At 33.3% G+C, this 12,656-nt stretch overlaps 2 protein-coding genes across 2 annotated transcripts; one reads left to right on the top strand and one right to left on the bottom strand.

The window, feature by feature from the left end:
* Positions 1-135: 135 nt before the first annotated feature.
* On the top strand, positions 136-2,336 carry LOC140047272 (ankyrin repeat domain-containing protein 61-like). Its single transcript, XM_072092188.1, has 2 exons — positions 136-377; positions 790-2,336. Exons 1-2 carry the CDS (start codon positions 201-203, stop codon positions 2,044-2,046), a joined length of 1,434 nt encoding a protein of 477 aa, XP_071948289.1. The 5' UTR covers positions 136-200; the 3' UTR covers positions 2,047-2,336.
* LOC140047271 (protein zer-1 homolog) lies at positions 2,272-12,447 on the bottom strand. The gene is made up of 13 exons (XM_072092187.1): positions 11,633-12,447; positions 10,491-10,625; positions 10,166-10,352; positions 9,659-9,802; positions 9,269-9,327; positions 8,928-8,990; positions 7,979-8,246; positions 7,089-7,179; positions 6,289-6,359; positions 5,954-6,063; positions 4,842-5,030; positions 4,300-4,397; positions 2,272-3,580 (listed from the first exon to the last, which is right to left on the bottom strand). The coding sequence occupies exons 1-13, from the start codon at positions 12,316-12,318 to the stop codon at positions 3,423-3,425; spliced, it is 2,259 nt and encodes a 752-aa protein (XP_071948288.1). The 5' UTR covers positions 12,319-12,447; the 3' UTR covers positions 2,272-3,422.
* Positions 12,448-12,656: the final 209 nt, after the last annotated feature.

The raw sequence follows: 12,656 nt of genomic DNA, 5'->3' as shown, positions 1-12,656 counted from the left end.
AGCAAGCGCGTAAGACTAAGCACGCACATCCGAACACTCGCGCGTTCTATTGTTATTGCAAATAGAACAATACGCCATAGTAACAAAGTCAGGCGCGATTATTGTTTTGTTTTTACTTGCCTGCTCAAATCCACACTGGAGTTATAAACAGGAATTGTTAAAAAAATGTAGAAAATCAAAATTAAAAAAAAAACAATATTATGATAAGCGAGGACGAAGAGGAGGAAGAAATTGAGAATGACTCCGTCGTGTTTGATAATCATCAGCTTTGTTATGTACGTTTGTACCGACCAAATCCAAGGAAACTAACTCCACGGGAATACATTTGCAAATGTGTCAGGGAATATAACGTTGAAACGTGTAGAGCTGCGATAAATGTAAGAAAGTTTAATTATACATTAACACTTACGGGCAGGTAGGCCTAACATTTCTATAACATTAATCATAATCAGCGGCACTTTATTATTTCCTAGGCCTATATCAATATGTAACATTTCTTTAAATATAATTAATTTTACTGTTTTTTAAACTCATTGATTGTGGTCCTCCAAATGATTAATTACTTTACAGTAGTCGGGTGCCTACTTCAGATTTGTTCCCAGATTTACCAATAGGCCGCCTAGCCTGTATTAAGTTTAGTGGAAATTATAAAAATAAGTTTTTTTAGGTTCCATTTTATGACAAATAATTAGAGGTACTAGCCTACCCCTTGGTTTAGGCCTATATTTTTGTATTTTTATACATTTTCTTGATTTTGAGAATGCTTTAATTTAATTCGTTTATTCGTAGAGTTGCGTCAACTTCAAAGATCTTTTTTCTGGGGAAGATTCTTCAAAAGATCCCAGTTTGCTACCTCTACATATCGTTTGTAATCAAATACAGCCGTACGCGGAGCTTGCAATTGCGCAGCTGCTACTCGCGTCTGGACTGGATCCCAACATTCAGGATAACCTCGGACGTACTGCCATTCATGGTCTGATTAGGAGACTCTACTGCGAAAGTGTGAATGATCATTCGACAGTCGGTAACGTCACTCTGACACGTGGGTTTACATTGATGACATTAATAATCGAGTTCGGAGGTAATTTGAATACGCAGGATTATGATGGAAGGAGCCCAGTTCATCTCTGTGCTTTCTATTCTATTATGCGTCTAATACCTGCAATCACTCCTTTCCTGCGCACAAAGATTGATTTAGAAACGTCTGACATCTTTGGAAATACACCAATCCACGTTGCTGCAGATTACTGCCATTTTGGCGTTCTTCAAGAGTTGGTTTCTCTTGGTGCCAATCCTGCTCTTGTAAATGACAATTCAGAAACAGCTCTGCACCTCGCTACGAAAAACTTCATGAATCGTGGCATCGAATGTGTGAGGTTTTTGATTTCCAGTTGCAAACTTGATGTCAATCAAAGAGATAAGAAACATGGCAGCACGCCGTTACACATTGCCTGCTCGCAGAGTAGAAATCGTGACCGCGTGATCCGAATGCTTATCGATCATGGCGCAGACCCGAACATCAAAGACGACATTGGAAGGACTTCCTTGAGTCTTTATCTCCACAACTATGGGAGCATTAAGATGGAGTACCTGAACAAGAGAGACATTCTTGCCAATTTCTACGGCATTACTGATTTATCGAATTTCATTGACAATCTCCACGGTCTCAACTCACTATTAAACGCCACGAGGCAAGTAAAAGCCGACGATTTGCCATCAGAGCTGAATGAAATGCTCACCAACAATGTATCAACGAATCCACTGATCATTAAAGAAATTACACACAGGAGTAAAAATCCTTCCACACTACAGTTTATTTGCAAATGTTGCATCAGAAAGTCTGTGAAGCCTACAAATATTACACGAAGTATGTTAACGTCATTGGAACTAACCAATCCCGCAATTGATTTTATAATGAAACCTCGAAGAAAGAAGACTTTAGCTGTTGAATATGTTAGTCGGAAAACCGATCTGCCATCTCCATTTTTTCTTTGGAACATCCAAGGCTGTTACAAGATTTGCGAATTCACGTGCAATCCGGACTGATGACATATATAGCTGTATAGTTATTCTAAAGTAAAACCAGACCTCTGTAAAAGTATTTTACTTTACTTATAATTATTGTTTTTATTTTTACATCTGATTGTGTCTGTGATCAACGAGTGATATCTGTACTACGATACCGAAGGTGTCTTCGCAATAAAGACAGAAATTAATTAAATAAATAAAATAATTATGATTACTGTATTGTTTATTATACATATCCTCTCTTATATTAAAAAAAAGAAATTATCTTTTTATTACATTATCAAATAAACTGTCTATGCGTGCTTGGTTATGGTTATTATTCGTCTCAATCTATTTTGATCAGCATAAAACACAATAGTGCGATACTTAATACATAAATATAAAACCATTAAATTGTAAATAATATACTATCATACTTAAATCTTTTTAGAGTGTTTAAAAACTGTATCCACAACAGGCGCATAATTAATTATTGCTAGACTTTATATTTCAGGGTTGGTATTTATCAATATTTGCTTATATTTTTGCTTAAGCTAAAATATTTAAGTGCTTAAGCAAATAACTTAATCTTATTTATCAAACGGTCTTAGCAGGATGATTTACTAACTAAAAGAAAAGTATATATTATTAGTTTTAAAAGAAGATAAACATAAACAATAAACAATTTACAATTTCAATTTTGTATTTCGGTTTCACCACTAATGAAAAACATACGGACTATGTTTTTTATTGGTTATTATCACAAGTATTTATATAATTATTATTTTATGTATTTTCAATATGTGTGGAGAACATTTATTGAATATTTATCTATTGAATAAAATCAAAAATCAAATCAATCACTGAATGAAGCCCTCAATCGTAAAAAAATTAATTGGGCGAAGATGTGGAAAAATTATGTGGAGTATACTTTTTTTTGTGTGATATTTGTCGTATTCGATTTAGACTTTCACCGTTGAGTACAGTTTTTCCGTTGAGTACTTCTTTAACAGAGTATTTTAAGCGTTGAGATTGTTCTTAACGAAAAAGCTTTCGTTGTCAACGTTTTCTATTCGAATGACTTTCTGTTGAGCACAAATTTACAATTCGAATACAAAAAGTACTCAACGAATCTTTACGTTGACAACGAAAGTTCCAAATCCAATACGACAATTATCACAAGAATTATTGTCAGCTTTTATACAGTACCATATTTCCATTGGCCAAGGTTTAATTATCATAAATATTAATATTATAGTTTAATATTATGCTTTAATCAAATTACTTTTATATTGCTACCAACTAAACAATAGCTACAGTTGATGTCATGTTTTATTTTGGTGGGCTTACATTCGAATCAATACAGTATCTACAATTAATAGAGAGTTATTCCATGTGGCAGACATTTTTTACTATCATTGAAAATTATAAGGACCCAGTATTTCTTTGTTTAAGTGTATAGTTCGATTGGCAAGATCTGCCAATTTAGGAAAGGCCGTTTGATGTTCTCTCAATACCTGGAGAAGTTTCTCTAAGCCACCTTCTTTTCTCAGAAGAGAGCAGTATTTGTCAGCTAAAAAAATAGAACAATATCATAAAAGTTTAGTTTTTGAGACACGTCACAGTTGGAGTAACTGTAGCAGAAGCTTACCTGAATTTCAGTGATAAGCTATTTACGAATATGAATAAAGCTCTGTCTACACTATCAAACTTAGAGGCTGGCAGTAAAATGTTTTTTTAAGGAACATATGCATTCCATTGCAAGTGAATCTTTCTGTGAGAAGTTGACTTTCATTAGGTAAGGTGAATCTTTAGTACATCATTTTAGAAGAAAAAGATGACATCATTTGTTTTCAGTTGAATCTTAAGCCTACACTATCAAACATTATGTGACAAATGTGATGTGACCATTATATGGACATAGCAATGTCATATTACTACCAGATTTGGGCATATTACTACCAGATTTGGGCATATCACTACCATATTTGGGCACATCATAATTTGTTGTCAAACTAGTTTGATATTATAGACAGAGCTTTAGGAACAACAGGTTGTTTCTAGCATGTTCAGAGTCTACAGTATTTAGATATTTCTTATTATTAATTTTGTGTTCTCTTATTTACTAAATGAATTAAATATGCTTGATTAACTCTCTAAAATGTCATCTTCAAATAAAAGTTGAAAATTTACACATTCAAATTTGGCGTGAAATAAACAGAAACATGAAAACAATAGCCAATAAAAAAACATGGAATGTAAAACTAAATAAAAAAATTAAAATAAACTTACGATCAACATGACAGAGATTTGTCAATGCCCAGACAGCCCAGTATTGGCATATCGGCGTATGTGACTTGTCTAAGAGACGTATTATTGGTTCAAATGATCTGAAAGATGTATGTTAGTATTATTGAGAAACGCACTGTATAGCGATTCTTTATTAAACACAATAAATAGCTTACAGCTGATTTTCCACTAAGCAAAATTGTTCGCGCAAATGAATGCGTCAGCATGTGTATTCATGTTTCCATCTTCCAAATCCCTGCGACGAATTGCAGTTATTTAAGTCTTTCACTTCGAAATGTTTCTATTTTTTGCAATTGCGTAACCAATCAGAGCTCAGTAAATTAGCAGTCGCGCGAATCGAAAAGCTCAGCAGACATGTGATGAACCTGAAGATCGCAGCTATTTCCTTTTGTATTGTAGAAGAAAGGGTAGCGCAATTTTTTTTAGACTAGTGGAAAAACAGCTTTAAGAGTTAAGTATTTAAGATAGTTTAGAAGAGCTTAAGTGAAAAACTGACAAAATGATAGTTGCAATATGAAACTAACCTGTAATTAATGTTACGTTTGGTTTTTATATCCCATTGATCAATAGCTGTTTGTATCTTTTCTATTATTTTTACTCTGCCCGTCACACGATCATCCCACTTATGTGGACCATCAGACAGAATGTGCGACAAAACCCCAGCAGCGTTGTAACTGACTTCAATACCGTCACTTTTGTCAAACAATAGTACACTATTAAATAAGAAGTATTTTAATTTGGGTGTTACAAACTAAACTATTTTTGCTATGTGAAAAAAATTATGCAACCAACCAAAGCTCACAAAATGGATTCAACATAAACATGATCGAAACAAAGTTTGCAATGTATTTTTTCTTGTAAGTTGTAGAGTGGACATCCAAGAAAATCGATATATGGCTTAATTAGGTCGAACACCGCTGCCACCAAATTAGTCTGAACACCGCTGCCACCAAATTAGGCTGAACACCGCTGCCACCAAATTATGTCACAAACTCCTCTCACGTATGTTTCCGAGCGGTTGAAAATACTTTAGGAACTCCCTTGTGACATAAAAGTATACACACAAAATCCACAAAGTTGTAAAATAACTCAAAAACAAAGCTTTAATTTCAATCAACTTCAACTTTTAACAATCCAGTAAGCACTTTAAACAACATCTTCACAATAACTTTACAATATAATATCCAACCTCTAATCCAACAACCTTACAATAGTTTACATCCCTTTATATACAAGATGCTCCTATCCTTCTAGATCATTCTTTATACTTCTCATTATTACATGATTACAGTTTCTATTAATAGCACTTCTGGAATGTTCCTGATTGTTCTTATTAATTACACATGGTTTCTTAAATCAAAACATCTTATTCTAGAATGTTCATGTAAATACTATGTTACTCTATATGTTAGGGAATGGTAATTTATTACATCAATTAAAAATATTTTATTTTATTCAACGATTATAGACAATGTCTTGTATAAGTTAAAGATGCTCTCCAGGTGGAATGCAATCCTGAGATGAGTAGTAGTAATTGGTACAGTTTTCTTTTTTTTTTATTAATTTATAAGTAATTTTACATTCTATGGACCAGAGATTCCGAAATAAAAGATTGAATTGAATTGAAAATACTTACCAAAATGTTTCCACATGATACAACAAGTCAGGACGAAGGAATGGCACCTCAGCTACGTTACCCATAAGCCCCATCATGTTTCTGAGCAGCTCTTGTCTGTCAGGATATAACTAAAGAGAGAAAATAAAGTCAAAACTAACCAAGATTGCAATAATCTATAGCTTTTTAAATTTTGGTTGGAGGTAGACAAATTTACACGACATTGACTACATCATGTCCATATATGGGCACATCACATTTTTTGTCACATAACGTTTGATAGTTTAGACAGTGATTTAGCTAGAAAAATTAATTTGTAGATTATTTAAGGATTTTTCTTTTTTATTTATTATTACCATTCTACATTGTTGAAATAAATGCAGACCTCCACCAGATACAAACATTTGGCAATTATCCGCAGTTTCATCTGAAAGTTGAATAAAAAAAAATAAAGGCATTTAGAAAGTGGAAAAGAGCGAAGTTACAAAAGAGGAAGATTCATTTGTAAAAACAATTTTTAGCTTTACCAATAAATACATAGATTTGTATTGTATTGCACGCATGTTTGTAACATTCTTAAATATTATTTTCTTTTTGAATGGTGTACCGCAGACCTAACTTGACTAGTGTTTATTTACCATGCAAACTTTTAAAAGATGTATTGTCTCCTAAATCAATAAAATAAAGATCTATCTTTCAATCTTTCTTTTAATTATTATTATTTACACTTCAATAGAAAAAAAACCTAAATGATGTTACTTACGAAAAGACAAAATAAAAGACAAATTAACTACTTTTTGCTTCAAAATAAATTACAGTTCTTTTAGGTAAATAAATTGTTTGGCGATCCAATTTCCTCTTTTCCAAAAGAATAACTATTATGTGACATTAAAATGGGATATTAAAAAAAAAAATTTATTAGGGGGACAATTTTAATTCAATTCAAAGTGACATTTATTTACTTCAAGAAAAACAGTTAACAAAATGAAGGTAAAAAAATAAACGATAAAAGTTGATGTTCAAAAAAGGCAAAATGTTTGTGGAAGACATGCCTATAGACAGATGATATTTAAACAAATACAACAAAATATCATATACATAACATAATAATATATCTTTTTTATTTTATTTTAATAAAAAATTAAATAAGATTTACCAGTTACATTCCACAATGTACTCCAAGCTGTTTCCATAACCTCATCGTATGTTCTCCTATCTACACGTTTCTTTATCAACCTCAACATACTCTACAAAAACAACAAAATATCTATAAGTTACATTTAGAATTTACTCAGTAAAATTACTGCTGTTTAAAAATGAATGACATATCACAACATGCTATTTGTGAGTTTTGGAAAAATGGCAAACACAAATGTGATTCAACTCCAAAACAACTAAGTACGTGGTCACTTAATTTTACACACAGATTATACATTTAATGCAATGAAAATTCCTGCATCAGCGCACAAACTTAGGATTCACTTAAAGTCCTACAAACAGTAATTGAAAACCAAATGCCATCATAAAATATCAATGCGTGCTGATTAACACAGCACCAAAGACTACAAGCAATTATTACATTTTGCTTTAGTACTTAAGCTATCACAACCCCCGACTGTTTATACGTTTCATCGTGACTATTTTGTGCCATTTATTCCTGTCTTGGGCCGGGTGTGTCTCAAGTGGGCTAATGTTATTTAATACTGTTTTAAAGTCGTCCTGTATCATTTTTGTCCATATTCTCTTTGGTCTTAAGCTACTTTCACATCGAGCAGAAATACAGATATATCCATTGTCAAACGAGGTCATTCATGCTTACTGCTGATTGGATGAAAGAAAGAAATCGTACGATTTCAGAAAACAAATGGCTACTTGATCCATTCCTACAAATTACGGAGCTTGAATAAGGTACGGATTCAAATTGTACTAATTTAGTGTGAACGATCCTATGCTTTACCACTGAATCCATTTTCCACAATATTTTTGTGCGATGTGAAAGCAGCTTTATGGTACAATTAAACAAAACCCACACATATCTCTATTTACCTTTACAACACCTAATTTCCCCATAAGCTTCTTCTCCTCCCCTTCAACATGACATACAATATTATTACACATAAAAACGCACAATCTCTCAACTAGATTATCAATGCCTTCGCTGTTGATTATGTTTATGAGTATCTTGGTGAAGCGTTTGTACTGGAACTGGAGGTTAAAGGGCAACTGGTTGTAAAGGGTCAGGCAACAGTTTCTTTGTAGAGTTAGACTTTTGGGGTTGTTTTCCATTGCATCCAACAGAGCAACGATGATTAATCTGAAATTAAAATGTCGAAGTTGATTAAATATTAAAAATGAGGGATATTGGTGTGGTTATACAACAAAAGGAGTGACAAAGCTCATAGCATAAAGGTCCATTTACACTAGGACGATAATGATCGACGATAAATAGATAAGCATGCATTTTTCTTACATAAAACAAGGAAAATCAGAAAGATTTTTGTTCTAGAACTATAGGATGATCATGTATGCTGTCTTTGATAAAAATAATATAACCCAATCAAATGACGTCATGATTAATAACAATAAAATCGTCTAGATGTTTTTGCTCTTATCAATCATGACGTCATTTGATTGGACGTGTGAAAATATCATTTTCATCAATGGAAGCATAGATGGTCATCTATAGTTATAGGATTTCTTTTGTTTTATGTACGAAAAATGCATATTTATCTATATATCACCAATTGTTATCGTCCTAGTGTAAATGGGCATTTACAGAGGGTGTACCAATGGGGCCAGTTTGAAGTGAAAAACAAACTTCATTTAACTAAATTTAGGATGTAATATCATTACTCTGAAAATTGTTTGTTTTCTTTTAATATGTTGATAGAAATTGAGTTTTGTTGTTCATTAGGGTTACTTGTTGAACCACAGTAACCTTTGAACTTTGAACTGTATAGCCATTTTGAACTTTGAACTCTACCACCATACTAACCTTTTAGTTTTGAAAGATAAACTCAACTGATATGGCTCACAACAAATGTGATACAACGATGCACTGTCAAAGAAAGTTTTAAAAAAAGCTATATAAATCAATCTACTACTTAATTCTTCAAACAAGATTCTTATTAATGTGTCCTATAGATGGGATGTTTAAAGGTTGATCCTGTGTCTATAAATGCCCAAGGCAAATTATAAAGAACACAGAAAAATCAGAAAGGTCTGGGGGTCAGTCATCTCCAGTCGTGCAAATAAATAGCAGATAAATTGTTTTTCAAACTAATACTGTATATCATAAACTCAAATTTTGTATACAAATTTATTTGTTGTACCTACCTCCCAGATATTTGTATCGGGCAATTTCGAAGGTGTGTTTTCATGCCTACTACAATAAGCTAAAAAAAAAGAAAAAAAAAAGGAAAAAAAAGTAAAAAAATAAGTAATTTAATCAAAACGAATGAGGCAAGCAATTAAGTAAGTCCTGGTATTAAGGTAAACCTCTGTCTACACTATTACTACTAGTTTGACAAAAAAAGTGTGATGTACCCAAATATGGTAGAGATTATGCCCAAATAATAATATGGTAGTTATATGCCCAAATATGGTAGTGATGTACCCAAATATAGTAGTGATATGCCCAAATATGGTAGTGATATGACATCATCATGTCCATATATGGGCACATCATCACAATCCTCATGGAATGTCAACTTGATTAAAACTTACATTAGCTGCTCTTGGTATCTGCTTGCAATTTGCAGTTCTTACAACTTCAAAGAAAACGTTGAGAGCTTTGAGAAGAAAAGTGCTTCTACTTGTGTAAGCCTCAATGGCATTAAGCACTTGGTCTTCATTTGCTTCACCAGCAACCTTAGAAAATAATTTATCAAACTTTATTGTTGAGAATAAAATAAGAAAATTTAAATGAAACATTCAAGTTTAGTTTACTCCTTAAACCCAATTTACATAGACGAGCGGTAACGGTAAGCACAAAAAAAAATGTTTAACTTCTAAAGCTTGGTTCTCACTAGAGAATGCAAGGACGTATTCATAAAGCGATAGATTATTTCTTCTACAGCCACTTGTCATTGGTCTATGTGCTTGCTTTGCATCTCTAGTGGGAACCAAGCTTTATGACCATTTACTCAAAATGTGGAGGAGAAACCTGCTCAGGATAGATACAGATTCTACATGGTTAAGTGCAGTTATCGCTCTTCTTGGCACTTACTGTACCTTCAATGCTGGCAGGTTCTCCAGGTCACACCCTGGACAATTCAATAGTCCTAGGAAATGTAGAGGTCTCTGCAGACCTCTTAGGCCCTCAATACGTGAGCTTGTTAAATCACCCTTTCCTATTCTTTCTGCATTCGTTTCAGCACTCTCATGATCAAGGTCAGTCATATCTAACTGATCACCTCCACTGTAATCATAAAAAACATCATATCAAAAATAACTAAATGATAAAAATGAAGATTTTGTTTGTTATTTCGGGTGTGTCATTTACATCATAAGTCATTCACATTATACTATAAGCAATAACAAGAAGATTAGTTCTTACCCATCAATGCCCTTTTCTACTAGGTTTCCAGACAAATCCAATGACATCAAATTTTGCAAATTCTGACATAAACATTTGAGAAATTCTGTTTTGATATTAAGCTTATCATCAGACGTACTTGATATATCCAGATGACTGAAAACAAGAATTGAACACTTAGGCTCTGTCTACACTATCTAGTTTGACAAAAAAAGTGTGATGTGAATTTTTTTTCACATAAAGTTTGATAGTGGAGACAGAGCTTAAGGGTAGTTATAAACAACATTTTTAACTTTCTAGGTATTTCCTGCATTTTTTATTTGTATTAAATAATACATATACATGTTTGTTCTCTTTTTGTTTTGTATGTTTTGTATATGGAGATGTATTATCCAAAATAAAGGATATTTTATTAAAGCCCCATTCCCTACGTTTTTTAGATCTAATTTAAGATCACAAACTATATTTAATGTAAAAATAATACTATATGGTCCTATTGCGATAACTTTTTTCGTCTTTAAACGGTTAAAAATGTGAAAAATAAGTCGATTCTAATAATTATAGCGGCCCGCTATAAATCCCAAAATGCATTGCGCGCGGATTGATATTTTTGTAATTCGCCCACTTTTCGATCGATCGTGAGGCCAAAACAAATGGAAGACTCCTAACTTTTCAGCGAAAATACCGGGTTTTCCCCAATTTGTATCAACGGAGTCTGGCAAAAATAGAAAGACAATTAATGCAGCAACTATACAACGTCAGGCTAGGTATATAGGTAGCGTACGATGTTCGTACGTTACCGATGTTTACCAGCTAGGCCTACAAAACTAAGCCTAGCTAGGCTAGGCCTAAGACCGTCCACGAGAGGTCGATCGCCGCGAGCTACTTAGGTAGTGCATTGTTTCTCACTTTTTATCATAATTTACCATAAAACGTACATTTAAGACAAGGAATGACATGATTTAATGTTTTTAAAGTGATATATATGTATTATTTTCCAAAAAACGTCCAAAATTGCAGGGAAGGGGTCTTTAATTTTGATAAACAATAGGTTGATAAGGAGTGGCAAAAGAGGTGACAAAAAAACAAGGGATAGTAACCTGTATATAAACATATAGTGATGAATGAAGAGAAATGGTAAAAACAGAAGTATTACACTTTACCTTAAATTGACCAATTTACAAAGATATTCTAGACTATGTTGTACCAGTATGCAGTCATGCAGAACAAGTGATTTAAGGGTTGACCTTACAGGATCCAGGAACATCAGGTCACCATTTTTTACAATATTCGACACATCCAGTGATTTCAAATGCTCAAGTTGTCTTACAATGCAATACAGTTGCATGGCTTCAACTCCTGTGCTTGATAAGTTTAATAATCGTAATCTACGAAAAGAGACATCTCCGTTTTTGTAGCCTTGTATAATCGAGGTGTTTTCTAACTTTAAAACTTGTAATTCGGTTTGTTCGTTTACGTACTGAAATCCGCATGGAGTTAAGTTGCTACAATTCGATAAGTTTAGTTCAACAAGTTTTTGTTTTCGTACATACATTAAACATCTGTCAGTGATGTTTGTGTTCGCAACCTCCATCCGCTTCAGATGTGCCTTGTTAGTGTCGGTGAAGAGTTTCATAAACGACTCGGACACGTTCTCAGATTCAGCGTGTAAACTCATCAGTTTGTCACTGATTGACGAGCAAAGTACGACATCTTCTCGTAACTTAACGTGCTCACCGTTGCTGCTCATGACGCAGAACGAACTTGGATTATTGGCGATGAATCCAATTAACTGATCAGCCAATGGGATGGGATTATTGTCATTGTTAATCATATTGGAGCCAGTCATTTTTAAGGCTTTAGGTCCTTCTTGATTTGCAGAAGGCAATAGTGGTGTTATACCATATTAGGCCAGTATATCTACAGTAGCTTAATTATCATTTCTTGATTCATCATCTGAAACAACATAATTGTGGAATTATTAGGCCTACTATTCTAGCTAAGCCCGCAATAATAATAAAAACAAAAAACAAGTTTTCCTTTTAGAAACTACATTGTTTTCTCTCTCTCTCTCTCACAATCATCCCCACCCTCTCCCAATCATCCCCACCCTCTCCCAATTATATATCTTTTTATTACATTTATTAACACCCGGGTTAACACCACAAACAAAACTTGTACCTTACC

This window comes from Antedon mediterranea, chromosome 4 (assembly GCF_964355755.1).
Source record: "Antedon mediterranea chromosome 4, ecAntMedi1.1, whole genome shotgun sequence".
NCBI lineage: Eukaryota > Metazoa > Echinodermata > Crinoidea > Comatulida > Antedonidae > Antedon > Antedon mediterranea.
The sequence above is the reverse complement of the archived record's forward strand: the minus strand, read 5'-3'. Positions and strand labels throughout refer to the sequence as shown.